Source organism: Hetaerina americana, unplaced genomic scaffold (assembly GCF_022747635.1).
Source record: "Hetaerina americana unplaced genomic scaffold, ioHetAmer1.1.p SCAF_16, whole genome shotgun sequence".
Lineage (NCBI taxonomy): Eukaryota > Metazoa > Arthropoda > Insecta > Odonata > Calopterygidae > Hetaerina > Hetaerina americana.
Window position 1 is genome coordinate 11707206 of NW_027286719.1, and position 16002 is coordinate 11723207.

At 37.1% G+C, this 16002-nt stretch overlaps 1 protein-coding gene across 4 annotated transcripts in view; it reads left to right on the forward strand.

Moving 5' to 3' along the window:
* Nucleotides 1-16002, forward strand: part of caly (ubiquitin carboxyl-terminal hydrolase calypso) — a 119878-nt gene that overhangs the window by 76335 nt on the left and 27541 nt on the right. For 3 of the 4 annotated variants that reach the window (XM_071584108.1, XM_071584107.1, XM_071584110.1), the window contains exon 8: nucleotides 3815-3925. The exons of the other annotated variant lie outside the window; for it this stretch is intronic. In XM_071584108.1, the coding sequence (XP_071440209.1) occupies nucleotides 3815-3925 (111 nt within the window). The remainder of the gene's footprint in view (nucleotides 1-3814; nucleotides 3926-16002) is intronic. 4 annotated transcript variants of the gene reach the window in all.

The window sequence follows — 16002 nt, forward strand, 5'->3', positions numbered from 1 at the left end:
GAATATTTTTAATTTTCTCAATTTTAATTTACCAGCCTGTCTTGACATCTATGGCTTATATCTGAAACTTGAAAAATATCAGGAGTAATGGGAAAAATTATTAGGGGAAGCCAAAAACTTACTTTTCAGAATGATTAGCTCCTCAGCTATTCAAATGTAGAATAGATGTCAGCTATTTAGGTATCTAGAATATTATTTACATAAGTGTGACAAATACTGTATTTCATAAATATTAAACAATTATTAATTAATAAATATTTTTGACGTTACTTTTTATTGTAAATAATTGTCTAAAAGTTAAAACTTCATCTGAATGTTACAATATCTCTTTAATAATTGTTCTTTACATTGGAGTTACATTTATATACTAGCACAAGTCTTACATTATCAATGTCAGGCATTAGAAATTATTAATATTTTACTTTGATGGGGTTATGATCGAATTGAGGTTCATTTGGAAATAAACCCAAGTCAAGTATGACTTGAATTTGCTTATCAAGGGCCAGATCATTTACATATGTGTCCAAGTAGTACTGTGCAATTTTTCATGAAGTTCTAGTTCACATCTCTTGGATTTTAAGTGGTTTTGTTTGAAAGTATCACCCAGGATTTCAATCCATGACTCTCAGGTTAGCAGCCAAATACCCACACTAACAAAGTGACTATATTAAAATATCCTTCACTATTTAAGATTTGCTACACTATTCGAATGGTATTTTCAAGTGAAATATCCCTGAATTATACCAATATTAATTGCGAGTCCATGAACATTCATCTATGACATCAACAATTTCTAATTCCTTGCTTCAATGTTATGGCCTGTATTGCATTTAATTGTACTGTGCATAGACTTTTTATGTTCATGTGCCTTTTTTGTTGTAGCACGGATTAGATTCTGCATGGTGTGTCAGCTATTTAAGCCTTGGTAGTGGGACATTAGACATGTGGCATCATTTTTTGTTGGGTGTGGATATTTTCTATCATCCCATTTATTTTGAAATTCTATGAGAGATTACACAAGATATGTACCATTCAGAGAACAATTTCCATACAATGACACTAAATTTTGTGTGCTGTCTTCCATTTCAAGAAAAAAATACAGGTTGATTTGAATGCTTAAGATTCACAACATATTGTGAGATTTTTGTTTGTTTGAAAAATCTCTGGTCTTCAATTTCGTCGTCCTTTAGCAAGTAATTTAAGAGAATTGGCAGATAAATAATCGAGATTGGTATTTAAAGAGTAATTTCTGGAAAAGTCGGTCTGGAAAGTTAGGAATGATTGGGAAATAGAAAATAAAGTTCATATAATTGATTTAGTCTTAGAGCAACCCATTGGAGTTCATCTAAAACAGTCTCAAGTAGAAATATATCAACGATAAATGCATTTTGTGTTCTTTTTCCTTGGGGTTGGATTAATATGTAATAATAAATTAAGAGGTTGCAGAGAAGAATTCAGCATGCTCAGACAACTGACTTGTCAGAGGACAAGACACTCAAAAGATATTGATTTATCATATTGTTTTTACAGTGAAAGCTGTGTTCTCTATGGTTACATTCTATTTCCTTCTGCAATTTTATTAATGATACTAATCATTGTTTGAAAAGACCAGTAAATTAAGGTGAGAACATACAAAGGAGCTTTGTGCTCTGATCTTTGGTGTCATACATTTCCTTGATAAGGGTGTGGGAATGAGAATGATTTGAATCTACTTGAGAATGTGTCTTCATGTGTGTGAAGTCACTTGGGCGTTGTGAGCCCTGAGTTGTACGTCCCGAGTTGAATTTGCTACCAAGACCTGGTGTAGCAGCATGAAGGTTTCTTCCTTCATTGTGTCACCTATGAGTAATGTTTTAATAAATTCAACACCATTAGAATTCATATGTAATTTAGATGTATAAATCATGGGAAAATATTAAAGAAAGTTTCTTGTATAACAATGAGACTCCTTACGTGAAAAGCATAGTGATGAAGGTATTGATGAACTATTTCCGGGCCATCCGCATATATGCTCAGTCCGTTACGAGACCAATATGAAATTTATTTAAACTTTACCACAATTTTGATGTGTGTGCTTATTTTTTATTTCAATTATATGCATTCATTTTTCACCTGCTATACATTTTCATTTTCAAGTGCTATATTAATTTATGTGTTTATTTATCTTTGGATGCTTTGTTGCATATTGTTGTGTTTGTGTGTTTGATTACCATAATAATGATTGAAGTCTTCAGCTTATAAGAAAGCCTTGTGGAATTAACCTTACCAGCTGTGCTTTAGCAAACTGGAATTTCATCATTGCTTTGGATTTTGAAAGCAGCTATAGATAATGTGCAGTGGTCATCCATATTTTGGAAAATCTGGCATAATAAATTTGATAATGCAAATTAGATAAATATTTTAAATAGCAGTTGACTGTCGTGCCATGAAACTAGAATGTTTTCTGTTGAATTGGTTCTGGCTAGCCTTATGATTGCCCCAATGTAAATAATTTGTAGGATTGGAAGGCAGTGAATGCTGATTTAGTTGTCTTCTTTCCAATTTAGACAATGATAATGAACTATTTAACGTGTTGTAGTTTAAAAATTTTTTTTCATTTTGAGTCGTTTCGGCAGATTTTCATTATATACCATCTTTAGTTTTTTTTCATAAATGAACTCTCAAATGCAAATTGTGCCGTGGGATAGTAAATATGAATTTTATTAAATACTTATTTCACATAAAATCAATGTGTAACACAGTTTTTTGCTCACATAAAATATTATTCAAGTTATAAAGTAATTGTCATTGCAAAGTGTTATTTAAACTTTGTCATTTTAAAACAAATGATCATGATAATTTCCAAGTTATTAATAAAGCTTTTGGAATTAGTGGAACCCCATTTTCACGGTCCATTGAATCTGAATCTTTAAAGTAAATTAGACTCGTTACTATTTTAAGCTTTAGTTTTATTTTGTCTACTGTCAGTCTTATTTTAAAATCCATAAACACCTCTAACAGTTTGAGTCGGTGTTCATTTTTGGAGACTTATCAATTTCATAAATATAATTTGACACTAATTTTGGAGAATATCATCTTTTTTGTGAACATCCACTGAAATGAATGGATGAAGACTTCCTTCATTCAAGCATATGTAATGACCCATGTTTTTTCAGCAGTTTTAAAAAGAGAAACTTGATCAGTATTATGCAGTTTTCACTTTGCTAAATAAATAGAATGAATATGTTGCTAGAATGATCTACAGCAGAATAAATCGGAGAGAAATCATAACAGTAGTACATGACAGAGTGACTATTAAATGGCTCTTGAAATATTTATCATGCTGTTTTATATTTTGCTCATTTTCAGTTTTATTATCTTAAAATTTAGAAGCTAGAAATGAGCAGCTGTAGTAACTGTCTCATGCACTTGCATCAAGATAAATTTAAACTTTTGAGGATGATTGCACTTTGTGAAGTCCATGCTAAATTGCCACACTGTTTAAAATGTCTGTTACTGATTGGTATTTTCAAATTCATTAGCAGAAATAAAAAAATATCAAATTCTGGAATGAATATTCTTAATTGATTAGTTAAGCTTAATGGAATAGTTGAGAATAGAAAAAGCTAAGCTGGAGGACCGTACATTCCTGAAAGCAGATGAATGCTTTATAAATATTGCATTTGTTTATCGTGGCTTGTGACACTTCTGTTCACCTGCCAGTCGGTGTGAAAAGTAGATTAAAATTAAAACCTGTGTTAAATTGTCTTTGTGTGTGCCTTATGAGTTTTGCATGTTATTGTTAAAAGTTTTTTTTTTATTTTCTATGGATTAGGGTGGGGATGGAATTCAGGTCAAAGCAGCCCTACTTCCACTAAAGACTTCAAAAAGTTTGTTGTCATTCGAGTTGCTGGCGATGAGGACAAAATTGGAGACTGTCACTTAGGTAATGTGTCAAGATTTTCTGATTGATAGTCTCTCTTCTCTTCTGTAACCATCAATTTTGCATTTTAATGTGGTGTCATGTGTGCTAATATTATTTTCCTTGCTACTTAATGTTGCCAGCATTTATTTTCAGCATTTTTGTGACTATTTGTCTAATGTTCTTCATGTGCCGGCTTGCTTTTAGATATTTTTGAATTCATTGAACATTGTTTTACCTTAATCACATTTTTTGTGAGCTCAAAAAAATTCATCCTTGAACCAAGTTTACCTTTGGTTTTTTTATGTAAAATTCCATGAAAGTGATTAGATATTTCCAGTTGATCAACTTGCTTACACATAGGGTAATTACACACCACAAAGTTAGCAAGTGTAACTATGAATGTAATCTTCTTGACTTTATTGGTGTCTGGGTTTTAGAGAATTATTGAGTAGAGATTAAAATTTTCTGGTTGAGGTACAATCACAAACTCTTTAGAAACATTGCTATTGAATGAAATAGCTGAAAAAAAGTGGTTTGATAGTAATGATCTGTGCAAAGTTGAATGGATTTTTCAGGCAATGACCCTGGTTGAATTTTTGGCATACTTTTTTTCCCAAACTCCTACCAGAAGATCCAACAAGTAATTATTTGTTAAAATGTTACTCCAAAGAGTTATGTGCCTGTGGAGGAATTGGATTCTAAATTCAATAGACGTTGAAAGTTTATGTACAAATTTGTGATAAAATTGGTTTTTTACTTACAACTTTTCATCATGACAAAGTGTAAATGGTATTATCTCATAAAGGTCAAAAGACATGAAAAACTAGTCATTTTAGACATATGACCATAAATTCATTTAATGCACAGCTACAATGGAAGCACTTAAAGAAATTGGTGCACAGAAATATTACCATTTTCATGTCTGCAAATTGTAGATGACAATTTTTCTGTGTTTAAGGTAATATTCTCACCAAACAGGATTGTAAGTTGGGGAGAAACATCAGTTTTGTTTTTAAACTTATTGAATCCAAGCCATAGTCTTAAGAACCTTTTTTCTGGTGGAACATCAGACAATTGATGTAAAATATTGCTCTTCGCATTTATTTTCCATATTTTACAAGCATTCTCCTGACTCCTATTTCAGTGGGGGGCTACAAAAATTTTATATAATAAACAAAGGTAACAGAGCAGGGAATAAAATTGGAATTTTCCATTGTCTTATGATTCTTGTCTTTTTATAATTGGATGAGTCATCGAAATAATATTGATGAATAATTTTAGAACACCGCTTCTAAAGTTACAACTGGAAAGTGAGTTCCAGTATTATGTCAAAGTTTGCCATGTATTCTCATATTGGTATTGCCATTGACAAAAGGGTATGCTTTAGTTTCTTTTTTGAGCATAATGGTCATGGAAAAATAATGATTTTATACATGAAATTCTTAGACTCCTGCAATTGAAAATCACTTGATATACTACCTTGATCAAAAAGTTCCCGGAATAACCACCGTGTGGCGCTCCCATCGTTCCGATTTGAGTTCTGTTTTTTTGTTAAATTGGTACATCTGTTGTTGATATTCCCTTTAAATCTTAGTGTCATAACTTGACATTTGCAAAAGTTACGGTCGGTTTTCGGTATGTCCATCAGTGCTTCCTGCGATTTTTCCATTACTTCCTCTCGGCTGCTAAAACGCGTTCCCCGTAATGGTTTTTTAACTCGATTGAACAGAAAGAAGTCACAGGGAGCCAAATCAGGTGAATTCGGTGGCTGTTGGATGGTATTTGTTGCATTTTTCGTCAAAAAATTACGAATAATGATAGCACTGTGCGACGGTGCGTTATCATGGTGCAAAATCCACGAGTTTTCTGCCCACATTTCTGGTCTCTTTCGGCGAATTGCTTCACGCAAACGTCTCATAACGCCCAAATAATACTCTTTGTTTACTGTCTGGCCTTCTGGCAAAAATTCATGATGCACTACACCGTTGTAATCCATGAAAACCGTCAGCATTGCCTTCTTTTTTGACTGAAAACGACGTGGTTTTTTTGGTCTCGGCTCATTTGGTGAACGCCATTCACTTGCCTGATGTCTGGATTGCGTGTCGTACTCATAAACCCACGTCTCGTCTCCAGTAATGATCCTTTTGATGAATGTGGGATCGGATTCAGCCTCGCAAATCATGTCTTTTGCGACGTCAACACGGTCTCTTTTTTGCATGAAATTGAGGTCTTTTGGCACCAACACTGCTGCTACACGACGGAAACCCAAATCATTAACCACAATGTCTTGGGCGGATCCATAGGCAATGTTCAAGTCCTCCGCTATTTCTCTGATGGTTAATTTGCGGTTATTGACCAACATTTCTTTTACTTTATCAATTTTTTCACCGACTTTCGATGTCGATGGTCTGCCACTGCGTTCATCATCTTCGATTGACTCACGACCACTTCTGAACCGCTCGTGCCACTGGTAAACGACCGTTTTTTTTAGAGAATCGTTGCCGAAACACTTTTCCAACATTTCCAACGTCCGTGCGCCACTAAATCCATTTTTTACGCAAAATTTAATACAAGTTCGTTGTTGCAAATTTAAATCCATTTATGAAATTGTAAAAAATCGCCAACACACGCAGAGATAGATGTACTCTTGGCTACGTAACTTTTAAAGGGAATATCAACAACAGATGTACCAATTTAACAAAAAAAACAGAACTCAAATCGGAACGATGGGAGCGGCACACGGTGGTTATTCCGGGAACTTTTTGATCAAGGTAGTATTTCATTTGGGCTGAGAATAACTGATCAACCAAAGTCCAAACAAACTTATTTAAGCAAATGTACATATATTTTAGGAAATGTTGAAATGAAATTACTAATATTTGTATTTAAAAGACCAATTTCAGTTCCTGCTCATGAAAATGTTAGAAATGTACCTATTTTTAACAGTATTGGCAATTTTCTCACAGTCACCATTTGTTGTGTGGAAAATATGCAAGGTCTGTCCCAAAAGTAGTAGGACTGAGTCGATTAAAAAAAATTTACTGCCAGAATTCATATATGCAGTCAAAAGTGTTTGAAGTAGCACCCTTGTGCATCGGCCCACTGCTTCCAGTGGGTTTACCACGCCTTCTGGATGGCAGTGGCACCCAGAATGCTGCTAAGCTTCAACTGAGCCCTGCGGATGTCCTCTCAGCATGGATTTGAGGCAGGGGAAGAGAAGTGTGGTGGGTTGGATGGCTTAGGCAGGGTTGCCACATTGTGCTTGGCCAGGTAGTCGATTACGCAGAATGCGGTGTGGCTGGGTACATTGTCATGTTGAAGCTTCCATGACTGTGCAATGGCTGGGCACCCTTAGAAAATGCATTTTCACTGTTTTTCAAGGACTTTCACATAAAAAGCTGCATTTATGGTTTTTCCAGGTGGCAAAAATTCCTTGTGGATCACTCCTTTGGAATTGGTAAAGCAAACAAGTTTGCTCTTTTGCTTTGATTAGGACATGCGAGCCTTTTTGGGTCAAGGGGATGATGTGGTGTGCCATTCTGCACTTTGTTGCTTGGTCTCAGGATTGTACTTGAACGTCCACATCTTGTCCCTGGTAATGAAATTGTCTAAGAAATTTGGATCCTCACTGACATGGTCGAGAAGCTCTTTGCAGATCCATGTGCGAGTTCTCTTTGGTTTGTCTGAGAGCATTTATGGCACCAACGATGGATAAGTATTCCAAAGAATTAGAAAGCAGCGACGAAGACTTCTACGTCGAAACTGACGAATTTATTGGCGAATATAATAGTGGCGAAAGTGAGTTATCTGAGAATGCGTTTGGAGATGATGAGCCAGTCGCTGGTCCTAGTGGAACTATGGAAAGGAAAACGTCCAAAGATCAGGGTGAATGTACTGACAGTGAGAGTGATGTTGAATTAATGCCGACAAAACGAAGACGCACAATTGTTTATTCAAGTGATAGTGATGGAATTATAGGTGATAGCATTGTGCATTCGGGCATAAGGCCCAGTGAAAGTAGTGTTAATGGTGGAAAACCGGAAAAAGAAAAGTGGAATGCTGTATCTGTGAATGACCATGAGCCTAGCAGAATCCCCTTCTCCACTGGTCAGTTATGTGTTGGACCTCAAGTTCCTTCTGGATGTGCCACACCAATAGAGTTTTTTCTGTTGTTTTTTACAGACACATTGATACAAAATATAACGGAAGAAACTAACGAGTATGCTAGGCATAAAATTAGTGAGAAAGAACTATCTCGGCGATCCACTTGGAATATTTGGAAAGATGTGATGATTGCGGAAATGAAGGCTTTTCTTGGCGTAATAGTAAATATGGGTGTATTGAATCACCCTAACTTACAGAGTTATTGGTCCACGGAGTTTGAGTCTCATATATCAGTTTTTGGAGCTGTTGCCAAAAGAGAAAGGTTCTTGCAAATATTTTGGTTGTTACTCTTGAAAAATGATCAAAAGTCAAGCAAAGATTTGAGAACAAGAACCGAGAAGGAAAACTGCTTCTTGTCATACCTTGAAATGAAATTTAGGGAGAGATTCTGCTCTGGAAGGGAGAATTCTGTTGATGAGGCTGTTGTTGGTTTCAAGGGAAAGATACACTTCATCACGTATAATCCTAAAAAGCCGACAAAATGGGGTATTCGTCTATATGTCCTCTCAGATTCCAAATGTGGTTACGTGCATTCATTTGTCCCTTATTATGGTGGAATAACAACTGAATCATTGGTGAGACCTGATCTCCCTTTAACTAGCAGAATAGTTTTAGAACTGCATGAAAGATTGAAGAACTCAGTATCTGGTTCTCAAGGCTATCATTTCTTCACTGACAGGTATTACACTAGTGTCACTCTCGCAAGGGAATTGCTAAAGGAAAAAACACACTTGACAGGGACAATAGTGCCCAATAGGAAAGATAATCCACCTGTGATCAAACATCCAAAGCTAAAGAAAGGAGAGAGAGTGGCTTACAGGGATGAAAACATAATGCTCCTTGCATGGAAAGACAAGGGGATAGTCAGAATGCTCAGTACGTGGGACACTGCAGAGACCGAGTCCATGGAAAGGAGAGTTCGTGGTGGTGGGAATGAAATAGTTTTCAAACCCAAGGTTGTGACAAACTATGCTAAGTTTATGGGGGAGTTGATATAGCTGTTCATTACACAAGCACGTACTGTTTCATGAGGAAAACTCTAAAATGGTGGCATCAATTGTTTTTCTGGGGGCTTGAGATCAGTGTTGTAAATTCATATATATTGTATAAAGAATGCCGACAAAGAAAAAATGAAAACCTGATCTCGCATGTGAAATTTGTTAGGAAACTAGTTCACGATCTCGTTGGAGAATTCCGAGATGGTACACAAGCTTCCAGGGTTAGATTACCATCCACAAACATAGATAGATAGATAGATAGCGGTCTTTATTTGGGCGAAATTGAGACCAAATGGTCCCTTCTTCCATTTAACCCATCGTCATATACATATTATATTAGCCATTTAAACTTACAGTTACATTCAAATCTAAACATAAACACATAGAGATAGACATAAATTCATTAATCCAAATTTGCACATCGAAAAGAAAAAAGTATATACATATATATAGACACACACATACACATACACACACATATATACCTATATGCATACACATACATACACATATACATACATATCCACACACACATACATATACACACATAAAACATACATACATGCATTCATACACATGCATAAATACATACATAAGTACGCACATACACACCTATACATACATACATATACATATATAAATTAAGAATACTCCTTCAAATACTCAAATTAAATGACAGTGAAGATAGAGTACAATAACAATGAGGAAAGTCTAAGCAAAGAATGAGGTTTGTGGGAAAAGCTAGGGAGAGCGTGGCATTGCTCAACTAGTAAAAACCCACGCAGGAAAAACACCCACGAAGAGAAGGGGGGTGTGAAAAACCTGCGAAAACCCTATTAATTAGAGGAAAGATACATGTACATTGTAACAATCATTTTTACAGAGTATACATATTATTAAGTTACTGAAATTGAAATGGAGAAATTAAATACATTGACAACACATGCGGAGTAATGAGAAGCGTGATGTTTCTAAAAATAATTACGCAAACTCCTACCGCTTGAGATGACAAAACAAAAAGCAGGGTAAAAAACAAAGTAGACACAGTGATCTGTATAACAGCTGAGTGGAATGACGGAGGGATACTGGTTAAGTTAAGTACCTGAGGAAAATGAACTTGTGAAGTGCTCTTCTAAATGTTGTTGTTGATGAAGAGTTCTTTATGTCATCTGGGAGAGAGTTCCACAGACGGCATGCTGTAACAAGAGAAGATTTGTGATAGATTTCCGTGCGATGGTGTGGGACAAGAAGTTTGTTATTACCCCTGGTATTTCTGTTGTGGATTGAGTTGATGAAGAGGAAGTTTTTGTATAGATAATTAGGGGTGTGCTTTGAAAGTATTCCGTAGAGAAGTGAAAGAATATGTAAATGCCTGCGGCCTTCTAGCTTTAACCAGGATATTCTATTAAATGAGTCGGAAATATGATCGTACTTCCTAAGATCACATATGAACCGCACACAGGAATTATGGGTCTTCTGGAGTTTGGTTTTTAGTTCGCCTGAAAGGTCTTGGTAGACTACATCACAGTAATCAAAGTGGGGTATGAGAAGAGTGGACACAAGAAGCATCTTTAAGGAGGGGGGAGCAATGTGCTTTAACCTTTTCAGTGAATGCAGGGATGAGTTAATTTTTCTGCAGATAGCAATTGCATGATCAGTCCAAGATAATGTTTCATTTATGGTTAAGCCTAAATTATTTACTGTCCTTAGGTATGGTATGATAGATCCTTGCAATTTTAGTGGTGGTAGTTTATCAATACTTATTTTAGAATGTATTTTATGGTATCCAATTATGATGGACTGACTTTTGATTGGGTTTATTTTCAATAAATTTTTTATTCCCCATAGTGACAAAGCAGCCAGATCTGCATTAATTTCGTTTATAATTGTAGGTAGGTCTTGAAGGCGGGAATGGTGATATATTTGTAAATCATCGGCATAAAGGTGATGATTGCAATTTAAAATGCATTTACTAATATCGTTTATATACAGGGAAAAAAGCAAAGGTCCAAGAATGGATCCTTGTGGAACACCCCTGTGTATTTGAAGCCAGTTAGAGGATGAATTAGGTGTAGTGACACTTTGGAATCGGTTACTTAGGTATGAGCGAATCCACAGTAAAGACGAGGAAGAAAAATTCAGGTTTTGAAGTTTTGCTAAGAGAATATCTTTGTCAATAGAGTCGAAGGCTTTGGTAAAGTCTAGGAGAGTCATTATTGTCACCTCTTTGCGATCCATGGGTAGTCGGATGTCATCTGTTATTTTAAGGAGAGCGGTAGCTGTGCTGTGAGAGGACCGAAAGCCAGATTGTAGAGGATCAAGTAAGTTATTTTCATTCAGAAACTTTGAAATTTGTTCGTGAATGAGTCTCTCGAATGCTTTTGATAAAGGAGGCAAGATGCTGATTGGTCTGTATTCAGCAATGTTAGTGGGTGTGGATTTTTTGGGGATGGGACGGACGAGGGCACGTTTCCAGAGGGAGGGATATGTTTCAGTTAAAATAGACCAATTAAAGATATGAGTTAAAACAGGAAGTACAATGGGAAGTAACTTTTGTATGAGAATAGCTGAAATTCCGTCAGCTCCATCTGAGGAGGACTTGATTTTTTTGAGGGCCTGGAGGACTTCCATTTGTGTGACGGGAGAAATTTTGAATGAGCTTCCAGCAGAAACTGGAGTTGGTTCAGAATTTTGCAAACTGTATATGTATTCATTTTTTGCATTAAAGTCGATTTCCGTCGGTGGGGTTGTGAATAAACGGTTTAGGTCGTCTGGAGAAATGTCAGCAGGTAGGGAGTGTTGATTTTTAGTTTTTCCAACACCAAGGTACTTCAAGCTTTTCCAAATATGTGACGGGGGCTCTTTAGATATTTGGAAGGCATATCTGATTTTGGAATTTCTAATGACTTGTTTAGTTTTGTTACGCAGTTTTTTGTAGATATTGAATACATTTTCGTTTTTATGTTTTTTAAACAGGCTATAGACTGCGTCACGCCTACGCATCAAGTATTTTATTTCATCTGTTATCCAAGGGGAGCGTGGTTTGGACAGTCGGATTTTTCTAAACGGTGCATGTTTGTCTCCTAGATCATTTAAGAACGTATTAAATAGTTCTACTTTTTTATCTATGTCGTTGATGAATTCTATAGACTGCCATGGAATGGTAGCCGCATCGGATACCAGGTATTTGTCATCTATGGACTTGAAATCGCGAGTAAGAATGAATTTCTGCTTAAATTTAGGACATCTAACTGAGTATGTTAAAAATAACACATCATGCATGGATATTCCTGGGGCAGAAAGTTGCCCATATGTTGTGATTTTGTCAGGGTTGGCTGTAATTATTGCATCAAGCCAAGTGGCTGATGAAGATGTATGATGGGTAGGTTCTAGGGGAAGTATACTAAGACCGAGGGATGACATAGAGTTAGTAATTGTTTTAGAGTCATGAGTTGAGGAAAGAAAGTTGGCATTGAAGTCACCAGTAATAATAACATGGTCATAGTTCGGAATGAGGGAAGATAATGCTTCTTCCAAGTCGGAAAAATAACCTATCTTGGGTGGGCGGTAAACTATGCCTAAAAGAATTTTTTGTAGGTTGAAGGTTATCTCTAAGAATGCAAACTCGGGTCTTTTGCAGTAAACGGAAGAACTTTTTGATATAATTTTGAATGAGAGATCTTTTCTCACGTAGACACCTACGCCTCCACCACCCTTGCCGATACGATCATGTCGATAGAAGTTGTAGCCAGGAATATCGATGGATGAGGTAGGCATATGAGGCTTAAGCCAAGTCTCAGCGATGGAAATTGCATGAACGTCGTTGTCAGGTAGAAGTTGACACAATTCGTCAAGGTGCGCAGAGAGACTTTGGGCGTTGAGGTAAATTATTTGAAAAGAACGAGGGTGAGATCTAAAAATGCTGCATAAGGTTAATTGATTGTTAAAGAATTTACTTGGAGCCACGTATCGTTCACGTAGATCAATGGTTGCAGAGGAAAGTCTTCGAGACGTATTTTTACCTTCAAGTTGGAAAGAGACGAATTCCGGTGCCAGAGGATTTAGGGATCTGTGGTGGCTTTTAGGGAAGAATTCTGGTGCAAAAGGGTCTAAGGGCGAAAAGGTTTGGGAAAATCCAAACCGGTATTTTGTGGGTAGCTGGGTAAAATGTAATGACACAAGGTCATTATCGGGGAATTCAGTCGTGTATGAGGGACAAGGATTAGCGATGTTACCTGTGGGGGTCAAGGTATTTTGAGTGGAAAGGAGTGGGAGAGCATCCTGCGGTGATGGTGTTACTGGCGGGGTATGGCCGAGGGTGTCCTGCCGTGGGGGTAAGGTAGTGGGTATGCGATAATGAGTTTGGGAATTTGGGAAGGCGTAATGGCTTACGGGTGACGACTGGGAAGTTATGTTTTTAGGAACCTGAGAGCCAAAAGAGGGGTTCATCATACTTCTTAGATAAATACTGGAAATAGCGAAGCTATCTAGATTAACACAAGCAGAAGCATAAGAGGAAAGAATTAAAAATATTAAAGATCTAAGTATTTACAAGATTAAAAGCATTGGTACGTTAATAGCGATACACTGTATTTGTTAAGGTAGTCTACGAGATTGATTCAGAAAAGCACTAGATGGGATAGGCGCTAAGCACTGCACTACGCAAAGACTAAACAATTGCAGGAAACAAGTAAATAAAGATCCTGCAAACTCAATTGAAAGGAAGGCACTATCAAGTGAGATATGGGAAAAGCATTACGCACTGACACTAAATAAATTTTCACTAAATTACTTCTAAACACAGCACTACGGGATGATTATTCAAATGGGAAAAAGAATATAAGACACTATTTAAAAGGGAGGCACTATTTAAGACAACTAGGGGAAAAGCACTGGGCACTGACACTAAATCACTTTTCACTTGATGACTTCGCAACGTAGATCAGGAACAGGTGAGCTGGATCAAGCAGCAACAGGGTATAGAAAGGTTAGAGATGCAGGAGTAAGATGTGGTGGGAAGTCACTATCACAGAATGAAAGAAGGCAGATCAGGAGCAATTTCCGGAGAGTGGGCGATGAGAATGTAGAGGCACAAAGCACGGAAGGCAGGAATTTCGAGTACCAAAAGGTAAGAGTGCGGCGCGGTAAGGTACTATGAGGGAATGTGTTTGCGGTAGTAGAGAGAGCACTGGCAAGTCACAAATCACTGTATTTAATTATTTTAATCTATCTGCAAGCGGTTGGTCAAAAATGCTCTTGGTAGGCAAGTATGCCTTCAAGGCAATTCACACACTGGGTTAGCGGCGTCCGCTCCTCGATGAAATATTGCGAGAGTTATAATCAACACTCGCCTGCTGCATGTCTCCTTCATTTGATACATAAATCCTGGAGCCATCAGGTTTTAAAATAGTTATTTTACAACAAACATAGAGCAATGATTAGATGGGAAAATCCATATAATCACACCTCACCCTAACAAAAAACATAAAGATTGTGCGGTTTGCTCTAACCGAAAAATCAAAGGTGGAAGAAGAGAGAGGATATACTACCTTGATCAAAAAGTTCCCGGAATAACCACAGTGTGGCACTCCCATCGTTCCGATTTGAGTTCTGTTTTTTTTGTTAAATTGGTACATCTGTTGTTGATATTCCCTTTAAATCTTAGTGTCATAACTTGACATTTGCAAAAGTTACGTAGCCAAGAGTACATCTATCTCTGTGTGTGTTGGCGATTTTTTACAATTGCAGAAATGGATTTAAATGTGCAACAACGAACTTGTATTAAATTCTGCGTAAAAAACGGATTTAGTGGCGCACGGACGTTGGAAATGTTTGAAAAGTGTTTCGGCAACGATTCTCTAAAAAAAACGGTCGTTTACCAGTGGCACGAGCGGTTCAGAAGTGGTCGTGAGTCAATCGAAGATGATGAACGCAGTGGCAGACCATCGACATCGAAAGTCGGTGAAAAAATTGATAAAGTAAAAGAAATGTTGGTCAATAACCGCAAATTAACCATCAGAGAAATAGCGGAGGACTTGAACATTGCCTATGGATCCGCCCAAGACATTGTGGTTAATGATTTGGGTTTCCGTCGTGTAGCAGCAGTGTTGGTGCCAAAAGACCTCAATTTCATGCAAAAAAGAGACCGTGTTGACGTCGCAAAAGACATGATTTGCGAGGCTGAATCCGATCCCACATTCATCAAAAGGATCATTACTGGAGACGAGACGTGGGTTTATGAGTACGACACGCAATCCAGACATCAGGCAAGTGAATGGCGTTCACCAAATGAGCCGAGACCAAAAAAACCACGTCGTTTTCAGTCAAAAAAGAAGGCAATGCTGACGGTTTTCATGGATTACAACGGTGTAGTGCATCATGAATTTTTGCCAGAAGGCCAGACAGTAAACAAAGAGTATTATTTGGGCGTTATGAGACGTTTGCGTGAAGCAATTCGCCGAAAGAGACCAGAAATGTGGGCAGAAAACTCGTGGATTTTGCACCATGATAACGCACCGTCGCACAGTGCTATCATTATTCGTAATTTTTTGACGAAAAATGCAACAAATACCATCCAACAGCCACCGAATTCACCTGATTTGGTTCCCTGTGACTTCTTTCTGTTCAATCGAGTTAAAAAACCATTGCGGGGAACGCGTTTTAGCAGCCGAGAGGAAGTAATGGAAAAATCGCAGGAAGCACTGATGGACATACCGAAAACCGAATATAAAAAATGTTTTGAGGATTGGATCAAGCGCTGGCATAAGTGTGTTGCAGTCGATGGGGATTACTTTGAAGGGGACAATATAGATTTAGATGAATAAACTTGTATTTTTAATTTTCTGAATAAATTCCGGGAAATTTTTGATCAAGGTAGTATATCTGTGAGACATGTGAATGTAAACCAGGTCTTCATGTTGGTGAATGCTTCCAAAA